Source organism: Tasmannia lanceolata, unplaced genomic scaffold (genome assembly GCF_043159265.1).
Source record: "Tasmannia lanceolata isolate RefF3 unplaced genomic scaffold, GAP_Taslan_0.1 ptg000015l, whole genome shotgun sequence".
Classification (NCBI taxonomy): Eukaryota; Viridiplantae; Streptophyta; class Magnoliopsida; order Canellales; family Winteraceae; genus Tasmannia; species Tasmannia lanceolata.
In genome coordinates, this window is record NW_027518692.1 from 49,973,289 (window position 1) to 50,000,063 (window position 26,775).

Consider the following 26,775-nt stretch of genomic DNA (forward strand, 5'->3'; position numbering starts at 1 on the left):
GGGAGCTCCGCCGACATCCTCTACTATCACGCCTTCGAACAGATGATGATCGGAGCTGACCGTCTGAAGCCGGCCAACTCAGATCTGTTCGGGTTCTCAGGAGAAGTTGTCAAGGTCGAAGGGCAGATTGAGCTTCCAGTTCTTATCGGGGAGCCGCCCCGCCAGTCCTTCGCAATGGTGACCTTCCTGGTGGTTAAGGCCAAGTCGGCCTATAACGCCATTCTAGGACGCCCCGGCCAGAACCTCCTCCGAGCGATTCCCTCCGCTTATCATCAGAAGATGAAGTTCATTACGCCAGGAGGCGTAGGTGAAGTCAGAGGGGATCAGCCCCAATCAAGACAATGCTACGCGGCAGCGCTGAGAGGGAAGAATGCGTCCCTTCCAATCGAGCTGTACGATCTGAGAGACGAAGCGCAGGTCACAGTCAACGAGCCCGCAGAGGATCTCATCTCTATTCAATTGAACATCGATGACGAACAGAGGGTTGTCCAGATCGGCTCTGCCCTGCCAGAGGCCGCGCAGCAGGATCTCGCTCAGTTCCTCAGAGCTAATGCAGATGTCTTCGCCTGGACTCCTTCAGACATGCCCGGCATTGACCTGTCGATTAGCACTCACGAGCTCGGTGTCGATCAGACCTGCAAGCCCGTGAAGCAGAAGCGTAGACACTTTGCACCGGAGAGGCGGAGAGCCATCAGAGAAGAGGTGGAGAGGCTTTTGAAGGCCGATTTCATTCGTGAGATCCAGTATCCGGACTGGCTCGCGAATGTGGTAATGGTAAAAAAGTCCAACGGAAAGTGGAGGACCTGTATAGACTTCACAGACCTGAACAAGGCCTGCCCAAAGGACAGCCACCCACTCCCAAAAATAGACCAGCTCATTGACGCTACAGCAGGTCACGAGCTGCTCAGTTTCATGGATGCTTTCTCAGGATACAATCAAATCAGAATGTACGAGTCAGACATCCCGAAGACATCATTCATTACCGACCAGGGGACTTATTGCTATCGGGTGATGCCTTTCGGACTGAAGAATGCGGGAGCCACTTACCAGCGTCTCGTCAACAAGCTGTTCAGAAATCAGATCGGTCGGAATATGGAGGTCTACGTTGATGATATGCTAGTGAAGAGCAGAAGTGCTTCCAACCACGTCTCCGACCTCGAAGAGGCCTTCTAAGTCTTGAGGGAACACAACATGAAGCTTAATCCGACCAAATGTACGTTTGGCGTCGGAGCAGGCAAGTTCCTGGGCTTCATGGTAAGCCAGAGAGGAATAGAGGCGAATCCGGAGAAGATCAAGGCGGTAATGGAGCTGACTCCTCCCAGCACTATCAGAGAAGTACAGCGACTGACCGGACTGGTGGCAGCTCTGGGGCGGTTTATTTCTAAATCCGCCGAGAGATGCCTCCCGTTCTTCAATGCGATCAAAGGTATAAAAACCGCGCCCTGGACTCCGGAATGTCAAGCAGCGTTCGAGGAGCTGAAGCAGTACTTGTCCTCCCCTCCCTTGTTGTCCACGCCGGAGCCAGGAGAAGAGCTGATTCTGTACCTCTCAGCGGGACCTTTGGCAGTTGCAGCGGTACTGATCAAAGAAGAGTCTAACCAGCAAAAGCCGATCTACTATGTGAGCAAGGTCCTCCACGATGCAGAGACCAGATATCAGCGAGTAGAGAAGCTCGTGTGCGCCCTCATTATGGCGGCCCGGAAGCTAAGGCCGTACTTCCAGGCGCACACAATCAAGGTCTTGACAGGGCAGCCTCTCAGACAGATCCTCCACCGGCCAGACACTTCGGGCCGACTTGTCAAGTGGGCCGTGGAGCTCAGTGAGTTTGATATCAAGTACCTACCTATGCCGGCGATCAAAGCTCAGATTCTCGCTGACTTCATAGCCGAGTGCACAGTTCCGGACCCAGACCCCGGGCTGGTAGCAGTTCCATCTCCAGAAGAAGAGCTGACCGTACCAGATCCTCGAGTCGTTTCCAGAGCATCACCGCCCCCCGGGACTGAGTCCGTCATCACGCACCCAGTTTTTGATGAAGAGCCGCTCTGGGAAGTTTATGTGGACGGGTCATCGAACAAGACAGGGTGTGGTGCAGGACTAGTTCTCACTGGACCAGAGGACTTCGTCCTGAACTATGCCCTAAGGTTCGGTTTCCGTGCGTCCAACAATGAAGCAGAATATGAAGCGCTCATAGCCGGGATGAATCTTGCTGTGCAGACCCGTGCTCAGAGGCTAAAGGCGTACTGCGATTCACAGCTGGTCGTCTGTCAGATCCAGGGGGTATATGAAGCCCGTGAAGAGCGAATGATCAAGTACCTGGGGAGGGTTCGCAGTCTGGCCGTTCATTTCAAGAGCTTCGAGGTCGTCAGAATCCCCCGAGCAGAGAATGTAAAGGCAGATGTGCTGTCAAAACTTGCAGCCTCAGGTTACACCGCCCTCAGAGAAATTCGTATGGAGTTTCTGAAGAGGTCCAGTATCGACGCCCAGTCCGTCGTGGTGATGCAGATTGACGATGAGCCGTGCTGGATGGATGAGATAATCAGGTATCTGCGCAGCGGAGAGCTCCCTGGAGAGAGAAAGGAGGCCCGTAAGGTCACGCAGAGGGCAGCGAGGTTTTCACTGGATGGCGAGACTCTATACAAGAGGTCGTATACCCTCCCGTATCTGAAGTGTCTTCGCCCCAGTGATGCCTTGTTAGCCCTGCAGGAAACCCATGAAGGAATCTGCGGAGAGCACCTCGGGGGCAAGGCCCTCGCCATTAAAATCCTCCTGAGAGGTCTGTACTGGCCTACATTGAGGAAGGACGCGCTGAGCCTTGTAAAAAAGTGTGAGAAGTGCCAGAAGTTCTCTCCGACCGTCCACCAGCCACCCGTTCCGATGGCCCTGATCATCAGTCCTCTTCCCTTCGCGGTATGGGGAATGGATATCCTAGGCCCCTTCCCGCCGGCCTCAGGAGGCCGTGAGTTCGTCGTTGTCGCTATTGATTATTTCACCAAGTGGGTAGAGGCAGAGCCTCTGGCCAAGATCACAGAGCAGAATGTGCAGAACTTCTTCTGGAAATCAGTGGTGTGCAGGTTCGGAATCCCCCGGGTCCTCATAACGGACAATGGCAAGCAGTTCGACTCGAGGAACTTCCGAAAGTTTTGTTCTGACCTGCACATGGTGCAGAGATTCACATCTGTGGCACATCCTCAGACGAATGGGCAAACAGAGGTGACGAACAGGACCCTCTTGCAGGGGATAAAGAAGAGACTGGATGGCAAGGCCGGGCGTTGGGCAGACGAGCTGTATCATGTGCTCTGGGCGTATCGGACTACTCCACGTACGGCCACAGGCGAGTCGCCTTTTAATCTCTCCTTCGGAACAGAAGCAGTGATCCCGGTTGACATCGGCGTCCCCTCCCCAAGGATCGTCCATTTCAGTGAGCAGCTCAACGGGGACGGACTCCGTGCCAACCTTGACTTGCTTGAAGAAGTCCGTGAGGAATCTCAGATCAGGTCGGCGGCCTATAAGCAGAAAGTATCCAGATATCATGACGTCAAGATCCGACTAAGAGAATTCCGTGCAGGCCACCTAGTCCTGAGGAAAGCCTCCGTTTCCCAGCCAAGAAGCGTGGGCAAGCTCTCTCCGACCTGGGAAGGACCGTACCGAGTCAAGGAAGTCATCCGCCCAGGAAGCTATCGGTTAGAGTCCCTCGACGAACAGATGCTACCACATGCCTGGAATTCTAGAAATCTTCGGACCTACTATCAGTAATTTTGTTTGCCTTCATAGGCCTGTAAAGAACTGCTGTAATCATCCAAATTCCGGAATGAATAAAATAAGTTTCCCAAATAATTGTCCCTCTTTGAGTAACTCATTTAGACATCAGTATATAGCAGCAGTGGTGCACTCCGGCTCATCCTAGTGGCTTGGAGATCAGTTCCAGCCAGGACGCCCGCAGTGGAAACCACCTTCAAATATTTCCTAAGTGTTTGAGTACCAAGCTTCCAGCTCGGTTCTCGCAGACTTAGGACGAGCAGCAGTGGTGCACTCCGGCTCATCCTAGTGGCTTGGAGATCAGTTCCAGCCAGGACGCCCGCAGTGGAAACCACCTTCAAATATTTCCTAAGTGTTTGAGTACCAAGCTTCCAGCTCGGTTCTCGCAGACTTAGGACGAGCAGCAGTGGTGCACTCCGGCTCATCCTAGTGGCTTGGAGATCAGTTCCAGCCAGGACGCCCGCAGTGGAAACCACCTTCAAATATTTCCTAAGTGAGTACCAAGCTTCCAGCTCGGTTCTCGCAGACTTAGGACGAGCAGCAGTGGTGCACTCCGGCTCATCCTAGTGGCTTGGAGATCAGTTCCAGCCAGGACGCCCGCAGTGGAAACCACCTTCAAATATTTCCTAAGTGTTTGAGTACCAAGCTTCCAGCTCGGTTCTCGCAGACTTAGGACGAGCAGCAGTGGTGCACTCCGGCTCATCCTAGTGGCTTGGAGATCAGTTCCAGCCAGGACGCCCGCAGTGGAAACCACCTTCAAATATTTCCAGCTCGGTTCTCGATGCAGCACAGAAATAATACGTACAAAAAATAAGAATGCTGTACAGACAGTTGAACAAAAATGTATTTGTGTTCAGTATTCGTATTCGTATTACAAAATTGCTCTCTTCGCCGAGCTGGCTTACAAAGAATAGGCGTTACCAACTGTGCAAACAAAAAACGTATCATCAAAAAAGAAAGAAGGCTGCTGCTCAGGCCTCCTCGTCGGCCACCACCTCGGTGACGACCTCTGCGGGAGTGAGGGCTGCAAGCTCGCCGCCCTCCGCCGAGGAGACGGCGGCCACAGTCACCTCCGCATCCACCTCAATAGGCCGGGAGGAGTCCGGTTCGTCTTCCTCCTCATCTTCCTCATCCTCTGGAGGTGCATACGGGACGGTTAGCCCGTCCAAGGAGATGTCGGGGTGAATCTTCTTCACCTGCTCGGAGCAGAGAAGGAAACCCGCCCTGTAGGCTTGGAGGCCTAAGTCGAAGTGCTGGGCCTCCTTCCTCTCCTCAGTTTCCTTCACGGCCTTCTCCACGGCCGCCTTCTCCTTCCTTCCGGCCCTCTCTGCCGCACTTAGGAGATCCTGCACGGCCTGGTTTTTGACCCTCTGCAGTTCGTCCTGTAAGTTGTTGAGTTCGGCCTCTTTGATCTGGACGGCTTCATTGAGCTCGCCGTTCTCCTTCTGGAGCTGGGCCTTTTCGGACTCGATCCTTGTGATCGTCTCAGAGAAGAGATATCGCTTCTTGGCCATATCCCTTGAGTAGACCTGGAGTTGATAGAGGGCGGAGCTGATCGCCGCTTCGCAGGTCTCCGGCACCTCTTTTTCGACTGCTAACCGGTCGCGTTGGAGGACGCCCTTGTACATCAACTCTGTGGCCACCCGGGTATCCCCCAGGCCGGTGTCCGTTTTCTGCACGGCCCAGTTCGGGCGGAAGACGTTGTCGCCTCCAACCGATGCAGTAGCCGGCATACCCAGTACTGCCCCGCCATGCTTTGACCCTGTCGCCGCTCCGGACTTGGAGCTCTGACCCGTGGTGTCTGCCCGGCTCGATAGGGCAAGCTTATGCGTCGCCCGGCTGCTTTTCAGAGGCTTAGCCAGCGCGACCATCGGCGGAGTCGACTCCGGCACCTTCCTCTTCTTGCCCTTTGTTTGGGGCTGCTCCTGCGCTGGGGACGCGCCCGAGGACTGCTTGATTCTGTCCAAAAGGGACATCTGCTTCACCATTTCTGCAAAAGAGAACGGAGCGCAGTCAGAAATATGAAAGTTGAAAAACACTTCAGAAAAATAAATGTTATCCTATAGTATCTACGTACGTGCCGGCGTCGCACGACTGACCCCGAGTGCGACCAGCTCGGCCTCTTCTTCGAACTCTGAGCAGTGTACTGGACCTCGCTTGAGCTCTTCTTTGATCAGAGCGAAGGTCATATGGTCATAGTCCTCGAGGGCTGGTTTCTTACTAAGGCGGCGAGTGTCCGGCGTCCTCCATTGTAATGAGAACGGCCACTGCGAGCCCGGCGCGGTGTCCTTTACATAGAAGAACCTGTTCTTCCATGTGTGAATGGAAGAAGGTATCCCAGTGATCATTTTCATTTCAGGCCTCTGGCTAATGTAGATCCAGCCGCCGTCCTTATGCCTCTTCAGGTGCGCACACATCCTGAAGACGGGCACGGTGGGGTTCCTACGAAGCCGGACTTCAAGAAGGTACAGGAAGCCGATCAGTGTTCTCCAAGAGTTCGGGACGACCTGTGTAACTGCCAGGCCGTAGTAATTCAATGCGTCCGCAAAGAAGGGGTGGAAGGGGAGCCTAAGCCCGGCCCGAAAGGCCTCCTCATATACGCAGAGGTCTGCGCTATCGTTGCTGGCCCGATCCCCTTCAACAGCCGCCCTCAGAATGTACTGGCTAGGAATACAGTATTTGTCCCTGACGATCTGAAGCCTGTTCGGCCACAGATGGTTCACCTCGTATAGGGCCCCGATGTTATACTACGGGTTGGCTTCCATCTGTGCCTCCGCTATCACCTCGACTGGCATGCGCGACGATTGAGGGACTGCCGCTTCGACGTCCTCATCATCGTCGCTGGTTTCTACCCGGTCCGGTCCGTCCCCACAGGCCGGGATTGTGTCTAAGTCCACACTCATTTCCTCACCGCTCTCCTCGTCTATTATGATCACTAGCTCTTCGCCCTCAACACCGGCCTCCTCTATAGGTGAGGCCGGAACCGCCCTCTCCGATGCCTCGGACCCCGATGCGGTACTGGTCGAACCGGACTCCTTTGAACTGGAGTCCGTCTCCGAACTAGTGCTAGACATAAAAAGGAAAAAAAAGAAGAAAAGAAAGGCTAAAAGCTAAAAAAGATTACCGAACTGAAGTGTTGGACGAGGACCTCCGGGCTCACTGATCCGAAGCGGGCAAAAAACTTGAGCAGCCGAACAGAAGAGGAGGAGAGTAAAAGATGAAAAGTAAGAAATGAAGAGTAAACTTCTGTATTTATAGAGAAGCTGGGAAGAGCGGGAAAAATCCTGCCCATTTCCGCCAGCCGGAGTGCGCCACGTCGCCTTCCGCATTAAATGCGCCGCTCGCATTAAATGCGCCGTCCGCATTAAATACGCCGCCTGCATTAAATACAAGGCACAGGTCCCAAAGCGCTAGAGGACAAAAGACATGTCCGGCTGTCCGGACAGGATATGGCGCATTGAGAAGACAAAAGACCTGTCCGGCTGTCCGGACAGGATATGGCGCGTTCGCTAGACGACAAAAGCGCTAGACGACAAAAGACCTGTCCGGCTGTCCGGACAGGATATGGCGCATTCAGACGACAAAAGACCTGTCCGGACAGGATATGGCGCATTCAGACGACAAAAGACCTGTCCGGCTGTCCGGACAGGATATGGCGCATTCAGAAGACAAAGACCTGTCCGGCTGTCCGGACAGGATATGGCGCGTTCGCTAGACGACAAAAGCACTAGAAGACAAAGACCTGTCCGGCTGTCCGGACAGGATATGGCGCGTTCGCTAGACGACAAAAGCGCTAGACGACAAAAGACCTGTCCGGCTGTCCGGACAGGATATGGCGCATTCAGAAGACAAAGACCTGTCCGGCTGTCCGGACAGGATATGGCGCGTTCGCTAGACGACAAAAGACCTGTCCGGCTGTCCGGACAGGATATGGCGCGTTCGCTAGACGACAAAAGCGCTAGACGACAAAAGACCTGTCCGGCTGTCCGGACAGGATATGGCGCATTCAGAAGACAAAGACCTGTCCGGCTGTCCGGACAGGATATGGCGCGTTCGCTAGACGACAAAAGCGCTAGACGACAAAAGCGCTAGACGACAAAAGACCTGTCCGGCTGTCCGGACAGGATAATTCAAAAGACAAAGACCTGTCCGGCTGTCCGGACAGGATATGGCGCATCTAGAAGACAAAGACCTGTCCGGCTGTCCGGACAGGATATGGCGCGTTCGCTAGGCGACAAAAGCGCTAGGCGACAAAAAGTTTCACCAGCAAAGACCTGCCCGGCTGGCCGTTCACAGCCTTAGCCGAGCAGGACCACATGACTTCCTGAACCAAGGACGTCCAGGACCCCTGGCCGCCCAGGCCTCTGGTCAAAAATTCAGCCGTGCTGGATAGTCGAATGCCTTCTGCCCGGCCGTACTCCTTCAGGCCAAACGCCAAGGCCAGGCCAGGGCGCCAGGAGTCTCCTGTCCAGCCACTATTTCTCCTAGCTGAGTCTGAACCCGGCCTCAGCTGCCTGGAGGTCTTAAGGCTGGCCCGACGCTGTCTTTACCTTCTCTTTGCTTCTTCTAGCCACTTTCATGGCTTGAAGAACCAGGGGGCAACTGATAGGGTCCGGACTCAGCACTGAGGGAATCCGGACTCAGCAATCCGGACTCAGCACTGAGGGGTCCGAACTCAGCATCCAATTAGCTTCTGGCACGTGGCCCTCACAAGGACCGTTGGAAGGCCAACACCTGTCTCCACTAGGTGTGACACCTGGACCAATCAGGGACCTCCACCTGCCCTCCTTAGGTATGAAACCTGGTCCATACAGAGGCCACCACCTGGCTCAGAACTACCACCTGTCCTAGACAGGTGGCTCAGAATCACTATAAATAGCCTTCACTTGTGCTAAGGTGAGGGTCCTGGAAAAATCTGAGAACCAAAACTCTAAGCTTTTTGCTCTGACATTGCTCTACACTCCTGCTCATACTGACTTGAGTGTCGAAGCGCCCGTCCGGAGTATCACTCCGGGTTGGTCCTCTGACCCTTTTCTTTCTTGTCTGTACTCCTGTGCAGCGCAGGACTCAACCAGCACCTCAGTCGTGGCTCGTTAGCTCGGACCACCCAGCCCTACCATAACCTGTTACCGATTTTAGGCCTAACAAGCCCCATCATTTTACCTCATGCCTTTGTCAGCTTTGATGGAGTAGGTACCATCATTTCCACACAAGCTCATGCATAGGCTAAACTCTCTAGCTCAATTGGTTAAGTCGTTTACTATTCAACCTCGAGGTCAGAGGTTCGATCCCAGCTTACCTACCAAGAATGTGGCCTGTTGTTTAGAAATCCGAACTCCACCAATTGGAGGGCGACAGACCACCTTTCGCTGCTGGACTTTCCAGTAACACCATAATAATTAGCCAAGGCTCAGTTACTACCACCACATTTACGTTGGTTGGTTGCATCAGTGCGCGAAAGAGGTCGCTAGGTTTTACTTCGTCTCTTATTGCACATAAAAACCTTTTTTTTCCTGTGCAAAAGGTCTCATTTGTTAGAATATGTGAGATCTCTCCATTGAATAGGGTTAAGATCTCACACTGAGATCATCTTGGAGGTAAATTAGGTAAGTTGGTTTTAGATGAGGTGACCTATTTTACATGGTATCAAAGCATGTGGATCCGACCTTGCCCAAGCACAACCTTTCAGAGCCCGTCCTCTTGCAAAGGGCCGATCCCACCGTTGGAAATCCAAAGCCTTCTTACTTTTTCTCTGCGGGGATCCAAACCCCTCATCTCACACTAACCATTCTCACTGAACGTGGTCCACCTTACTGTTCGATGGATCCAAACATCGTCTCGATCCCCATCCTCTATGCTCCTCACTGTTGATCCAAGATTATTTAACGGTGAGATCTTAACCCAATCCAATGGTGAGATCTCACACATGTGGAATAATGATTGGGAACCCAACAATGGAACTAGCAATAACCTCTTAACACATAGCCAAGCAATTGCTTTTATCTTAGGAAGTCGGTTTCTCGCAATATTTTTTTTATTGCACGCACATAGGAGAAAAAACATATTACAAGGATGAAAATAAATTCTTATGGGATCCACTTCATTAAATACTTTCTTGACTATTAGGTGTTGGTTATTTATTGGTAATTATAATAGTCTTCTAGCAGCTATTAAAAAATTTATTAAGGAGATGAGTACCATTATTAAATTGAGAGTATAAGGATAAGATATCATCACATTTCTTTTACAACATATTTTTAGAGAAAAATAGAGAAATTGGGGACAAAGATATCTCATTATAACACACTGCCATGTTTTGATAAGGGAAATGATTTCAGTGCTCCAATGTTTTGATAAACATGCGCTCGCCGCTCACTTGCTTGCCGGGTAGCATTTAAAGGGCTTTAAGAGCCTTGTGAGAACCGTAATATCCTCTGACATCCACTGGATCGCGGAAATAATTTCCCTTTGATAATTGCACAAACTCACCTTTACTATTTGACCACTGTCAAAAGTTAATACAATTCCCAAAGGGCATGTTTGATTGCACGATGGCGTAGGACTTATTTGAGAATAACAGGTTATTTAGCATTTGTTGAGGGACTATTCCCAACAAAAACAATCTCAACTTTTGACTTTAACTTAGAAAATAAGAGCAATTAAAATTCTAGATGAAAGGTGGAATTTCACATACCCGGGACAAAAATGAAAACTATAAAATTTTAAAAAATCCTAAAAAAGACAAAAAAATCATAAAACACTTGTATTTTATTTGAAATGACGAAAATAAAAGATCAAAATACCAGTGTCATAATGACTAGAATACCCTTATTTCATAAAAATGACCAAAATTAGAAAGAAACTAAAAATACTCCTATCTCATACAAAATGACCAAAATACCCTTATCTCTTGGCGTATTGACTAAAATACACCTATATCATAAAAAATTACCAAAAGTTTGAGAAAAAAATAAAAATAAAAATGAGAGTTTAAAAAAAATCCTAAAAAACTCTTATTTCATAGGAAACAAGATAAATACTCATCTCATAAAAAATTGCCAAATTACCGTTATCTCATAGAAAGTGACCAAAATACCCTTATCGCATTAAAAATAACCAAAGTACCTTATCTCTGAAAATGATCAAAATACCCATATCTTACAAAGTTGATAATATTACCAAAGTACCCATATATTTTAGAAAATAAACAAACTACCCTCATCTTTTTTCACCTATACTTCCTAGGGACCCATGATCATTTTTATGAGATAGGGTACTTTCGTAATTTTCTATGAGATAGAGTTTTCTTTTGTCTTTTTCATGATAAGGGTATTTTGATCCTTTTCCATGATATAAGGGCATTTTGGCCACTTTCTTTCAGATATGGGTGTTTTGGTAATTTTACTGATAGGGTTCTTGTAACAACGCCCTTCACTTTATCACCCCCGTAGATAATTTACTCCTTTATAATACAACACAGAACAAACGACGAAGAAAAATAATTCTCTGATAAAAAAAACAGTGGACAAACAAATGATAAACTAATTCGGGACAAGCTATCCATGACAAGTCAGGGACAATGTCTTATTCAAGGTTAGTTTATCCTGCAATCAAACACCCTCAAAAAGCTCTAAGAAGACAATTAAATAAGAAAAGACAAGGTGAACTTGTACAATTATCAAAGCATGGTAGCACCAATTAGCCTATATTTAGAATCACTGTGCTCTGTTTGGATGGTAGCACCAGGTGCTCTGTTTGGATGCCGGGTTTTTTTTTTTCCTGGGATTTATGTGGGTAAAGGTAGGAGAAAAAAGAGGGGAGAAGCATTAATTAGAGAAAGATATTATGATGAGTGGAGAGAGAGGGTAGAGAGAGAAAGAGAGAACACCATTTTCAAGACAAGATTTTGCTGATGTCAGCAAGAAAAAGCTGATGTGACCACTAAAACTTTACCCACATAAATCCTGGGAACAAAAAAAACCCAGCAACCAAACAGAGCATAAAATATGAAAAAGAATCCTTGGAAAATAGTAATTACAGCATCTTTTAAATGAGGAATGCTAAACTGAAGGGCACCCATGCAAGAACCAGCAGCAAGGGTGCCCCACTGGATTCATGTCATCAAGCTGCATTTTTTTTTTTTTTTTTTTGCTTTTACATTTTTCTGGGTTATTCGCCCGTGTGGCTCATTTTTGCAAGGACGCACTTGAGTTTAGCATTCCTCTTTACACACATTAAAATAGGAATGCTAAACCCAGGGGCACCCTTGCAAATTTAGGCTGAAAGGGTGCCCCATTGGTTGCACATCACCATCATGCATTTATGATGGCTGAAAGTCAAAGAGTATTAATGCACTTTGGTGATTTGTAGCCAATGGAGGGCGCCCTTTCAGCCCATTTGTGCAACGGTGCCCTTGAGTTTAGCATACCTCATATTAAAATAGGGGATTATATCCACAATCCCTTATTTTGATAATTGCACTCCAGTCTTTATTGGAACAATTTTAAATTATTATGGGTTGATTCTTGATAATTGTATTAGCCTATGCAGCTAATTAGAAAGATGTAATAGGAAACTAGAGTGCCATTACATAAAAATAGGAAAAAGAAATAATTAGTACAAAATTCAAAATTAGGAATAAATAAGAAATTTAATGAGTGAGTCCCGCTATTTCCCCCAAACTCGTGCATAGGATGGGGGCCAGAATCTTGCATCTTATGTTTACACTCATGCGTAACATGGGGTGGGTCCACAATTTTGCTCCTCATGTTTTGATGGGGTCGATCCCACCGTTTTACCCTCACATTTTGATGGGATGGCACATCATCTCCACTAGGGGTGGCCAGAACCGAACCAGAACCGAAGAACCGAACCAGAACCGAAGAACCGAACCGGAACCGAACTGTAAAAAAATATTTTTGGTCCGGTTCGGTTCCACTGATGAAGAACCGAAAAATTTCGGTTCGGTTCTGGGTCTAATGTTCTCGGTTCGGTTCCGGAACCGAAGAACCGAACTTTGAATATATATATATAATATTTTTATATTCTATTATATATATACTTAATAATATAAATTACTTATAATATTAATAAGTAATAGTTAATACTATTCTTATAATAAGAAAGTAACTTATATTATAACTTTAATTAAAAGTTTTTATAAATTATAATTAATAATTAATAATTAGCCATTAGAACCGAAGAACCGAACCGGACCGAACCGATTATTTTCGGTCCGGTTCGGTTCGGTCCTACTGTGTACTACGGTTCGGTTCGGTTCTTACGGTTCATGGAACCGAGAACCGAGAACCGAAAAAAAATGAACCGAGAACCGAGAACCGAACCGGTTGGCCACCCCTAATCTCCACCCAAACCATCCTTAGGGTAGGGCCCACCATTTTACGCCTCATTTTTTGGGTGGGGCACACCATTTCACACCTTGATCAAGTTTTGATGGTGGGTCCTACAATCTCCCGTTAAACCCATCCATTAGGGTGGGTCCGACCATTTTGAACCTCATGTTTTGATGAGGTGGGGCCCACCATTTTAGACCCTTGTACAGCATGTGCCACAAATGCTACTATCAATACTTGTACATCTATAATATGGGGAAAGTGTATCTGGTCGATGGACCAAATAACTTATCTGGTCCATCGACCGGAAACAGAATGGGGCCCATGTTGTTTGGGTGATCGAAACCATTCATTTGATGGGCTTTGACATAGGTAGGGCGTGCCCAAAAAATCAGCTACGTAGGATCATCCTAACCCTTTGATTTGTTGAGGTTAAAAATGGACAGATTGGTGAGGTTTATACCCACCCATTTTAATCGCCGCATATCAAAGGGTTATGATGATCCTATGGAGCTGATTTTTTGGGCACACCCTATCTATATCAAGGCCTATCAAATGAATGGTTTCGATCACCCAAACAACACGAGCCCCACTCTATTTCTGGTCGACGGACTGGTCGATCGAGCAAAAACACAATTAATCATGTTTTTTTAATCGTCATAAACATAAATAGGTTGCGTCCCAAAATATTTTTCCACAAGCGGATCCTAGCCCTCCGATCTAAATAGAAACTACATCTTATGCAACCTCTATAGATTGTAGGGTTGTGATCATCCTACGGAAATGATTTTTGGGGCACAACCTATTTACATTGTGGCCCATCAAATGGACGGCTCGGATATCCTATGGTCTGAACGGTACACTTCATTTTCAAAAATATGGGTGGGGCCTAAATTGGTATGAACCACACCATAGGATGATCCAAACCATGAACAGCTTGGATCATCCTATGTTGTGGACGGTACGCTTCAATTTGAAAAATATCGGTGGGGCCTACGATTGGGCCTTAATGTTAGTGTACGACCAACTCCATAGGATTATCCAAACCATGGATGGCTTGGATCATCCTATGTTGTGGATGGGCCTTAATGTTACTGTACGACCACAGGATGATCCAAACCATTCATTTGATGTGCCAACCCTTTTGGGGGGCACAACCCATTTACGTTATGGCCCATCAAATGGACGGCTCGGATCATCCTATGGTCTGGACGGTACACTTCATTTTCAAAAATATGGGTGGGGCCTAAATTGGGCCTTAATGTTACTGTACGAACCACACCATAGGAGGATCCAAACCATGGACGGCTTGGATCATCCTATGTTGTGGACGGCACGCTTCAATTTGAAAAAAAATCGGTGGGGCCTACGACTGGGCCTTAATGTTACCAACTCCATAGGATTATCCAAACCATGGACGGCTTGGATCGTCCTATGTTGTGGACGGGCCTTAATGTTACTTTACGACCAACTCTATAGAATGATCCAAACCATTCATTTGATGGGCCACAATGTAAATAGGTTGTGCCCCAAAAATCATTTCCATAGGATGATCACAACCCTACAATCTATAGAGGTTGTATAAGATGTAGTTTCTATTTAGATCGGAGGGCTAGGATCTGCCTATGGAAATGATATTTTGGGACGCAACCTATTTACGTTTATGGCCCATCAAATGGACGGTTTGGATTATCCTACAGTGGTATGGGCGGGGCCTACGTCGTGTAAAGATGGGCCCACCAACTGTTCCTGTTGTGTGTGTGGAGAGAGAGAGAGACCGGTCAAATGATGGGGAAAGTGACATATATTGATGTTTAACGTTAGCCAGCCGTCAAGAGAGGGGGGGGATATCAGCGCCCATAATTTATTGGAATTTCAAGGAGATCTTTTAATGGAATTTTTACATAGATTTTTTTATACCTCATGCTTAGCATGGATGGGGAACACCATTTTACACCTCATGTTTTGATGAGAGGGCGCAACGTCTTCACCCAAACTCATGCATATGATATGGTGAAGCCCACCATTTTGCATCCATTATCATTTATCAGACCCACCATTTCCAGCAAAATTCATAGGGTATGACCTGTCATTTTACATTTTTACACCATGAATTGATTATGGCAGGTACCACCAACTCGACTCAACCCGGCCCATGCATCAGGTGGGCCTACCATTTTACTTCATGTATTGAAGTGGCGGGTCCCACTATCTCCGCCCAAGCCATGCATATGGTGAGACCACTATTTTACACTTTGATAAGGTGGGTCCCGTTATTTTACACCCATGCATAGCAGAGGCCAGGAAATACATAAGCATTAAGGTGAAAATGGGGCCTGCTATCGGCACTGCCATAAATTTGCTAATGGCACCACTGACTTTTGTTTTAAATCTCCTTCATCGACGTGGGCAACCGACAAATAATACTATTCAAAACCATGGAGAACACATAACGTCCCAAACAAGCCCTTTTGCTAGAGTATAAAGATCACCTTACGTCTCACTCTATTTAAAGGGCACTCAACATATATATAAGCCTCAAGAATTCAAAAGATAAAAAAACGCCACAATGTCCCTCTCTTCTCTAATCTGAACTACCATCTCCACCTCTATCTTCTCCACAAAGACAAACCCTCTTTCCCCTTCAAAGAGCCCTCAACCCTCCACCAGATATCATTCTTCTCGCATTCAAAGTGGAAGAGATGATGAGCACTTGAAAAAACCTATTAGGAAGTCCTCAGAGTCTGAAAAATCTCGTAGTCTAGACAGAAGAGCTGTTCTACTAGGTTTGGGAGGTATGTATGGTGCAACCACCCTTGGCTCACTCATCGACAAGGCCAACGCTGCACCGGTGGAACCGCCAGACATAGCCACCTGTGGGACGGCCAACTTTCCAACGGGTGCCACTCCCACAAACTGTTGCCCTCTCTACACGGACAAAATCGTGGATTTCCAGTTCCCCTCTTCATCTTCACCGCTATGTCTAAGGCCCCCAGCGCACCTTGTTGATAACGAATATGTGGAGAAGTATGCCAAGGCCGTGCACGTTAAGAAGGAGCTCGACCCCTCAGGCCCGCGGAGTTTTACGCAGCAATCCAACGTCCATTGTGCCTACTGTGATGGTGCTTACACTCAGGTTAAGGGAATGTTTATTGAAACCCTAGATTGTTTTGCATGTTATAAGATTAGATAATTAATCAAGGTTAGTAATATTTTATCATTTCTCTCTCTACACACACATAATATATATCTTAAAAAATGTCTTCACCTACGTGTACTAGCACCATATAAATTAAGTGTATTTGACAAAAACAAAAACGAAAAACAAATACTTAGGCTCACCTTGTTCGAACATCCAAAATGCTCATTTGTTGGGGCCCCAACTTAAATAGGCCAGGCCAATAAAGTCATCTCCATAGGATGATTCTAACCCTCCAAAACCATATATAAACCTCTACAGATCGGAGTGTTAGGATCATCCAATGGAGATGATTTTTGGGACACAACCTATTTACATTGAGTCCAAACAGCTGAATGGTTTACCTGTTTACATTGAGTCCAAATAACTGAATGGTTAGATCTTCAAACAAGGTAGGTTACAGTATATATATTTTTTAAAGTATGTACACCAACTTATGAACACCATAATATCTCATCTTTTTTGCTATACAATATCGGTGGGCGCCATTGTATATTACGTAAGTGTCTCTCTCTCTCTCTCTCTCTCTCTCTATATATATATATATATATATATATATATATATATATATATATATATATTAAATGCATTGGAACCCACCTTGTTAGAGTAATCAAACCTTTCATTTGTTGGGTCCCACTTTAAACCAAATGGCATACCAGTCCATTCATGTTAGCCACAGGAAACAGTACTGAAGGCTGTCCACACGTTGATTGCTCAAGCTGGGAAGAGTATCATGAATTTTTTGCAAACTAGCCAATTAATACTGATTTTGATATCCTTTCATGGTTGAAATCAGCACACCATTTTACTCGGAAGCTTCGGCTTAAGAAATAAAAACAGCTATTTGATCATCCTTAGGTCAAGACCAAACATCCACTATGCACAATGCTTGGGTATTCACTGTTGAAGCCACACCTTATTGGATCATTCCTCTTTTCAAATACGTGCTTCTTTTATTTTACTTATTTTTTAAAAATAAACATTTATATTACATTTAAGTTAATTACTAAAACAAAATTGATCCATCATTACTCGAAGTAACTCAGATTATTTTGTTGTTTCTATTAACATTTTTTAAGTTGGGAGCTAGTGGCGGCTTTCCTTTATTTTTCTTCTTGTACATTGACCATCTCGGTCTCTTTTAATAAATTTTCGGCTACCATTCAGAAAAGAAAAAAAAAAAAACATTTTCTAAGTTGGTGTCCAAGTAACTCATTTTTCTGAAATCACAGGTTGGTTTCTCGGACGAGATCGAGGTCCACTTGTCATGGTTCTTCTTCCCCTGGCATCGCTATTACTTGTACTTCCATGAACGGATCCTTGGAAAATTAATAGGGGATGAAACCTTCGCTCTCCCTTTCTGGAATTTTGATGCACCGGCGGGCATGACCATACCTACAATGTATGTGAACCGACCCGAACTATATGACAAACTTCGCGATGCCAAGCACCAGCCACCTTCCATAGTCGACTTAGACTACAACCTTATCGACAAAAATGTACCTAATGATCAACTTATTGCTAATAATCTCTCTATCATGTATAGACAAGTTGTGGCAACCAAAACAGCACCCCTCTTTTCTGGTGCAGCATATCGTGCTGGCAATGATCCAAACCCTGGTGGAGGTTTGGTTGAGCTCGTGCCCCACAATATAGTGCACAATTAATGGATTGGGGACAGAACTCAAACTAATCTAAAAAACATGGGGTCCTTCTACTATGCAGCGCGTGACCCAATTTTCTTCGCTCATCATGGTAATGTGAAAACAACCAATTACTTCAAAAGCTTAAGCTGTTAGAATTCGTTTTATTTAATCATGTATACTTCAACAATCCCCCTCACGTACGGCCCCTCTTTTGGGTTGGTCGCATACATGTATTTTTAATATCAAGGAGTTGTTGGTTTTTAAACCCAAGACCTTCTGTGAGGCAGTAGCTCTGATACCATGTGAAACAACAAGTTACTCCAAAAGCTTAAGCTGTTAGAGTTGGTGTATTTAATCATTTATATTTCAACAGGTAACATCGATCGTCTTTGGACGGTATGGAAGAGCCTGGAGGGGAGGAATCAATTAGACTTCACCGATCTCGATTGGTTAAATGCATCGTTTTTGTTTTACGATGAGAATGCTCAATTGGTTAGAGTGAAGGTCGCGGATTGTCTCAATCCAACAAAACTAAGGTATGGTTACTAAGATGTTAATATCCCGTCGCTCAATTCTAGGCCTAAGGCGCCAACAAAGCAATCGACTCGCTCAATGAAGAAGGCCGGTGAGTTTGGACGTGATGCGCGCCCACTGGGCTCCAGCATTAGAGCTACTGTTAAGAGGCCTAGTAAGTCTAAGAGTAAGGAGGAGAAAAAGAAAGAGGAAAAGATTTTGGTTGTGGATATTGAAATAAGTAGCAATATGTTTGTGAAATTTGATGTTTATATTAACAAACAAGATGACAATTTTGGGGGGCCAGGATGTAGTGACTATGTTGGGAGCTTAGTGAATGTTCCCCATACTCACTCCATGATAAATGGGTGTAAAGCCTAGAAAAGTGAAGACATTGCTTAGACTGCCAATAGGTGAAGCTTTGGAAGATCTTGAATCAGAAGGAGATGATGATGTGGAAGTGATTTTAGTTCCGAAAGTTGGAAAAGCGGAAGAGATATCTGTTAGGGATTAAGATCGAGGTTGGCTTATGAAGAATCCACAAGTTTGGAAATCTTATTGGGCAACTACTTACTATCTAGAGATATCATCTTTGCAGTCGGTCCGTAGTAAAGTGTGTTCGACGTTTTCTGTTAAACGTCTCTCTCTCTCTCTCTCTCTCTCTCTCTCTCTCTCTCTCTCTCTCTCTCTCTCTCTCTCTCTCTCTCTCTCTCTGCAAGTGAAAATGAATGTGGATTAATGTTTATTAGCTTAAACGAGAAATTGTTTGATTTTCATTGTTTATCGATTTATATAGTTCTTACTGTTTTATCAAATTATATAGTTATCTAGCATTGATTAAAACCTTTAGAGCCCGTTTGGATACCTCATATTTTGTATTTGGATTTGGAATTGAGTTTTGAATAGAAAATGAATAGATCCGCCAGCACATGTTGAGCGAGGCAGAGAGGGAAGGGGGTACTTCCTACTGTACGGGAGAGGTTGAGGAGCAAAGAGGGCAAAGGAAACTGCCAGATTTGTGGATTTCCAATTACTTATCTCCACCACATATTTGGAAATCTGATTTTTTTCACTGTCAGTTGCTGATTTGGAAATCAATGGATTTGATCCGGATCCAAATCACAACACAAAAAGGGCTGCAAATGTGAGAAATCCAAATCAAAATCTTCTCCGCATCCAAACATGCACTTATATTTTAAAATGCTTGGAAGGATATTTATCATTAGTAGAGATTGATCTTCAATTATGGGAGATTGGTGCCTTACACCTTTCAACTATGTAACTAGAGAATGGACCTATATATTTAGGAACATATGCTTGATACTTTAGGAACTCATAATCCAAGTGACGCTCTTCTTTCAACGGAATTACCACCGGATTGGTATATATATGCAAAGGAAATTTCCGATGGAGGCCCCATCAAATAGTAACACAGAAGCTATGTAATATAAATATATATTATGGATCGCGATTTTATATGGTGTGTGGCTGTAAATTCATGTGTTTTTCAAAAAGTACTGTGGTGCCCACTTCATAGGATGATCCAAACTGTTCATTTGTAGGGCTACAATGTAAATATGTACTTCGCCGAAAATCATTTCCATTGGATGACCCTAACCCTCTGATCCATAGAGGGTTCCATAATGTGCAATCCTCTAACAAATTAGAGGTTTAGGATCATCCTATGGAGATGTTTTAATGGGTACAGCCTATGTGCGTTGTGACCCAAAAAATGAACGGTTTGAATCATCCTATGAGGTGGGCCCACAGCACTCTTTTAGAAACACTGGACTCTACTACCACAGACCATATAAAATCTCATAATGTGTGTGCGCGCATGTCAATGCTATTTGATTCGTTCTTGAATTGGGCTATGTGGTTAATAAGCTTGACTATTGTCTGATGGGGTGTAAAAGCGCAGCAGCCTGTTAGCTGCCGACACGTGGTTAGGGGAGGGCCCACCGCGGACTAGGCTATCAGCTGCCGGCACGTGTCTCGAGGGGGCCCACTACAGATCCCGTGTCAGCAAGGGCAGTTCGGTAATTACCTAAGAGTAGGTGAGCCCGAACCTATAGCTGGTGGACACCTGCCTTGGAGCATTAACTCCCCCACCTACCCCAAACTTCCCCTATAAAAGGGCTTCCAAAGCTCATAAATCAGGGTATTGAATTCTCACCCACCACTCTTAAAACTCCCTCTTCACTTCGGCTCATACTGACTTGAGTGTCGAAGGGCCTGTCCGGAGTACACTCCTGGTCGGTCATTCTGACCTCGTTTGCTTCTGTGCAGAACACAGTTCATCCGGACTCTATTTCCTTCACTTCAGCTCCTCGGGCCCTCCAGCTCGGTTCTTACGTCACTGTCATATCTGTTAACTGATTTCGGGCCTAACATTGTCTATATGTTGGGAGCAAGTTTACCATCTTATCCTCACATGCGAACAATATACTTACAGGGGGAATGACTTAGAAATGGAGAGAGAGAGAGAGAGAGAGAGAGAGAGAGAGAATTTCAAAAACTAGAAAGTAAAGAGGAAGTAGAAGGGTCTTGTCATAATCTTTTATTCCACAGGACTTGGCTTTCTTTGAAGCAGCCAATGCAGGTACTTGTAATTTTCTACAAGTAAGATGCTTCACGAAGGAGGAGCCCCCTACAAAGGAACGCTGTCATCCTCCACGAGCTACAGTATAATAGTGAAAATACACATAAATATGGACATGTAGAAGTAAAAATAAAAAGAAATCGATCATCCGATCACCCAAAGGAGGATGCTTTTATGTAGAAGTAGAAGAACACATCCATCCGTTCATTGATGTTAGTGTTTGAATTTGGTTCCTGAGATATCAAATCCCCAAGGCTGGATCTTTGTTTAGGATTTCTTGCCTAGTGCTGGGCTGACTCGCATGGCTCGCCCATCTAGCTCCTAAGAATCCATAGAGAAAAAAATAATTACGTAGACCCTTAAATCAGCAAGCAGCTAACTCACTTTCTCTTTTATTATTTAATTGGCAGCTGAGAGTTTTTTGCGAATTGTAATTGCTTTTGACAACTGATTAAATAATAAAACACAAGGTGAGTTATCCCATTCCATTATCAAAACATGGTTGCACCAATAACAGGAGCCTATATGTGTGTTTGCATATGTGTATACATTACATGTATTTAAGTAAAAATGATTAAATAACACCAGTTCTAACAACTTAAGCTTATGCATTAATTGGCGGTTTCACATGCTATCAGGAGCTATTGCCTCACGACATGTCCTGGGTTCAAAACCCAACAATTCCTTGATATTAAAAATCCACTTGTACGGGCACAAACAAAACTTGGCTGCTCTACGTTGAGCAGGAGGTTCTGTGCACGCCCTAAAATAAAGAGGAAATAGGGGGTGTGGAAATATCAAACATGGAATTGATATTGCCACACCGCCTGCTTTTAGTGTATTTTAATGCGATGCGCAGGAGGTTTACGTTGCGTAGCCTAAGTTTTTTTCGTACGGGCACCCCTTTACACCAAAAGAGGGGCAACATATGAAGGGGAGTATTGAAGTAAAAAAATTAAATAGAACCATCTCTAATAGCTTAAGCTTTTAGAATAATTGGTTGTTTCGAAACCTGTGTGGATGTGCGTGCGCGTCATGTGTGTGTGTGAAAGTGACTGCTTGTGTGTGCATTGTGAACCATATATAGTAACAAAGTTTGTATTTGGGAATAATTCGATGAGGTAAATGTTAGGAAAAATCGGAAAATATTTAGGAAGAGTTTGGGAAATTTTCAGAAGAAATACGTGGGTTCTTCAATATGTATGTATGTATGTATGCATTTCTAATTTTTAAATGAGACAAACCAAAACGCCAGGTTGCAACTTGGGTCAATTTTGAGGAATTCGGGTTGAACTTTTACCTTAAAACCGGGATCGGTTTCAGATTTATTCCAATTCATTTTTAGCAACTTATGAAGGATGGTTAAGTGCATCTATTGCTAAATTAGAATTCCGAGTGAATTTTCACTATAATGTACATTACAATAGTTTCTAATTTGTCACTATATTTATAAATCAACTGAGATATTATTTGCTGAATTAGAAAATTGTTCGGACACTTCGCATTTGGTCCAAAAAATGTGGGATTTTTTTTTGAATTATTCAGGATTTTCTAAAAGGAATTTTGGGAGAACTTTGTAACTACATATGTTTTCAACTATGAAGTTGAGAAAAAAATTTGTACCGCTCCATTTAGAGTTTGAAGTGCTACGTCCATTTCTTGTTGGGATGAGTAGCATACGAAGCCATAACCACGAGACCGGCCAGTGTCTCCGTCATATAGAACCCGAGCTCCAACCACATTGCCATATTCTTGGCACATTTGGGTCAGACTTTCTGAGGTTACGGACCATGATAGATTACCCACAAAAAGCTTGTACTCGCTTTCAGGATACAATGGCTCTTTGGGCTTCGGCTTGTCCGAAAAGTTCACCCTCAACGTCCGCCCACCATACTCCTGAAATTAAGATTTTTGGGAAGCGAAAGCTCGATGAGACAATCAAAAGCAATCTAACAAGTGAAACAATTGGTAAAAGCTAGTAAAATGTGTAGTAATTAACATTAGAAAGCATTACTTTGACGATCACTAAAGAATTTGTCCAGGATGGGATTGAATTCCCCTGTTTTAAGAGGCGAAAATCATCACAATTTTATGAAGCGTGCTTTTGGAATCCTAGACTACTAGGAATCTTTTCATTTTTAAGTTTTATTTTAGAACTAGTATAAATCAGACTAGGTGAGCTAGCAAGGACCATTGCAATGCTTCGTTTTGCTTGGATGCCTCTTCCTTTTCCATTTCTATATAACTGACTGTTTAATTAAACGTTTGTTTTAAGGGAAATGATGTATTCACCCCCTTCTCTTCAAGTGGCAACCCCCTTATAGTGTAAAATGTGAAGTCATTAATACACTAGAGAGGGGTGACCCAGAGAAGGAAAGAGGCGAATATATCCCAACATCATTTTCCCTTATTTATGCTTCTAATGACCAAAAGCAACTGATGAAAAACATGTTGAGAAGATGAACTCAATTAGCCCCTTAATTAGGGTTAATCCTATGTCATATACTACCAGAAGTGTGACAATAGAACAACAAAAAGAGGTGAAAATGCACCATTTGGAATATCAAAAGGTCTACTTAAAACATGAGGGCCTGTTTGTATACCACCAGAATAGGCCCTTGTTTGCAAACAATGTTATTTGAGTTAGTTGTATTAGTGAATAAACGTTAAGGCCTCTATGGAAGCCATTAAGTGCATCATCTAAAGAGGACTATAAAGAAAAAGGCCAACAAAAAGAGGTGAAAATGCAGCCTATTTTTAGGAAAAGACTGATAAGAAGGGGTGGAAATATCATTTTTCCCTAGAGAGATAGAGAGCATACACTTCCATCAAGATTCTGGATGACTGCATTAGCATCTTGGATGCTGCTCATAGTAACAAAAGCAAATCCTCTGCTTCTTCCTGTGTCTCTGTCATAAAGCACCTGAAACCATGCCACATTAGATTCTAGAGTAGAGAAAAACAAATAATCAAGCATTTGAACAGATAGGACATGAAATCACTCAGTGTCAAGCATAAAAATTGAATCTGGACCGTTGCTTCTTTGTACTTAATCTTCCATTTGAAAGACATTGATGAAGATAATTAGATCATTTCATAACTGCAATTTTCTGGTAATGCCATTTCCAACATAGTGCCTAACAAATGAAAGGTGTAGATTAATTTTCAAAAGAAAAAATGAAAGGTCTAGATCATGCTATTATCAAATTACAGGCCCGGGTTGGGCTTCTTATGCGCCACTCATAGAATCCCAAAGTATGAAAGGAAAAGACTTAGCAACAAAAAGAGAAATGATATGAGCACAGCTATGTTTTAATAATTGCACAAACATAGCCTATCTTTTCTTTTTTAATTGGCATGTGAGAGCTTTTTGGGAACTGTAATAACCTTTGACAGCTCTTTAATAATAAAAGACAATATGAGTTAGTGCAAATATCAAAAACTGGTTGTGTTGATATCATTTCCCTAAAAAACTATAATAAAAAATAGAAAATGTATAAATAATAAACAAATAAAGAGAGGGAAAAAAGGATTACCTCAACCATCTCAGGGCTTCCATATTCTTGAATAATTCCAGCCAATTGGGCACTGTCACAATTATAAGGCAAATTGCCAAAATAAAGCTTTGTGTTCAAAGGAGCAGCTTCTCCTTCCACAGACACTTGTTCTTCTTCTTCCTTTTCTTCTTCTTTCTCCTTCTCATCAGACTCCGTCTCGATCGCTGCCGCTGCCTCTTCTTGTACAACACCTGCACAAGTCCTCAGGATACGCCACTTTTGCGAAGAAACACTGATGGAGAATGGATCAAGAGGGTGAGAATAAGCTAGAGTTCTTATAGGTAATATAGTCAAACGTGCAATTCTGTAGGCAATATCTGATGGAGAGATGTTCTTAGATCGGATGTAAGCATTAGTGGTAGTTGAGAAACAAGACCCAATAGCGGCCGTGGCTGCCATTTGGCCGGAATTTTTGTACTAGAAGTGGTGGAGGTGGTGGTGCAGTTCTTTATTTCTTTTACTTTTAGTATTGGTATTGGGAGGAAGGTGAGGTGTATGTTATCTTAGGATGATGTGGGTGGCTCTAGTCCAATGAAAAGGGATTGGGAGAGTTGGGATAAGATTGGATTTTCCACTCAGGATATTGGTTTTGTGCTTTTTCTCTCTGCACTTTAACATGCTAGGAAGACTAGCTAAGTTAATTTACTGTTTCTATTCCATGTGGGACCCAAGATGAAAGTTGTATCTTGATCAAGGCCATTCATCTTGTGGGCCATCATCTGCATGGTTTGGACTAGCTAAAATGGAGGTGATAGGATGATACATCCTTTTCCGAAGGGGAATTGATAGCTTATCATTTGCTAAGGCCCTGTTGGTTTTGGATATTGAGTTAAAAATTGATTGTGTGATTCAAAATTAATTCAAAGGCCCCGTTCGTTTTAGATTTGGGATTTTTGCTGATTAGTCCCTCTGTATTAAAATAAATGCTAAAAAGTCTCTAGTGTTATTCAAACAGTCACATTTTTAGAAAATTATTGCCCACTAGTCCCTAAAACAAATCCTCCTCAATTTGATCTGTTAAAATTTATAAAATGACAAAACTATCAATGTTTTAATTACATTATCCGGTAACTCTTCCAAACATTTTACCTTCTGCATTTTCAGTAAAAATATAATTTCATTTTTTACCAAATATTTATGATCCTAGTTAAAGATGAGATATTATACGATGGCATTCCAAAAATACAATGGGCCCACATTGGTTGGCTGATCTAAACCATTCATTTGTTGGGCCCCGACGTACGTAGTGCTTGCCCATAAAATCTTCTCCATTGGATGTGTATGAGATAACCACCTATGGAACCGGGGAAATGACCATCTATGTTTCTAGGAATTTCTTCTTGTAAAGAGAGCTCAATCTAGGCTAATGAACCTCTTGAATCCATGGTTTTCAACCGAGTTATCCTAGACCTGAAGCATAAGACAATTTGTCAGGAGGAGAGATCTGTTCACGAGAATCCTAGGAAAACCTAAAGGAATTAAACATCTAAATCAAGGTATAAATCAATAATGATTGGGTAAAAAATGTATCATAATGATCCAATCCTATAGTTCATACCACTAAGACTTATAATCACACTATGATTCTACGGGTATGGATATGTGATAAAAAGGTAAAATGAAGGGTGAAGATTTGGGGAGAATTACTAGAGTTTCTAGATTTTTCCAAAATGGAGTTAGGGGCGGCAATGGAGCGGGGCTGGATGTTGCATTCCGCATCCCAGTCCCCACCTCAAGGAAAATTCCCCATCCCCTGCTTCGGGAGGTTGGGGGATCCCCGTCCCGTCCCACGGGGAAAATCTAATCCTCTAGCACACTGTGGGGGAGAATTCCCCACCTCATCCCCGCCCTACTTTAATAACAGTTTCTTCTTCTTTTTAATCTAATCAAATAATTATTAAACAACAATTTCTACGTTTTCTATTATACGAGCCATTTTCATAATATTAAAGATATATAGGGACATTTATGCAATTTTATAGACGGGAATTACGGGGCATGATGGGATGGGCCATCCCCACGTTTCTTAATCTCCGTCCCCATCCCCACTCAAATCAAATTGATGGCCAAGATGGAGTTTGCATAAAAGCTCCCTTAAAGTGTTTTAAAGGAAAAGAAGAACCATCTCAGCCATCAAAGATGGAAG

General features: G+C 44.2%; 1 protein-coding gene and 1 pseudogene across 1 annotated transcript; one reads left to right on the forward strand and one right to left on the reverse strand.

The window, feature by feature from the left end:
* The first annotated feature begins 1,845 nt into the window (after positions 1–1,845).
* LOC143892051 (polyphenol oxidase, chloroplastic-like) lies at positions 1,846–18,984 on the forward strand (annotated as a pseudogene).
* Positions 18,985–20,996: 2,012 nt separating this feature from the next.
* LOC143892201 (RNA-binding (RRM/RBD/RNP motifs) family protein) lies at positions 20,997–25,112 on the reverse strand. The gene is made up of 4 exons (XM_077396657.1): positions 24,609–25,112; positions 23,894–23,995; positions 22,696–22,968; positions 20,997–21,393 (listed from the first exon to the last, which is right to left on the reverse strand). The coding sequence occupies exons 1-4, from the start codon at positions 25,026–25,028 to the stop codon at positions 21,340–21,342; spliced, it is 849 nt and encodes a 282-aa protein (XP_077252772.1). The 5' UTR covers positions 25,029–25,112; the 3' UTR covers positions 20,997–21,339.
* Between the last annotated feature and the right edge of the window lie 1,663 nt (positions 25,113–26,775).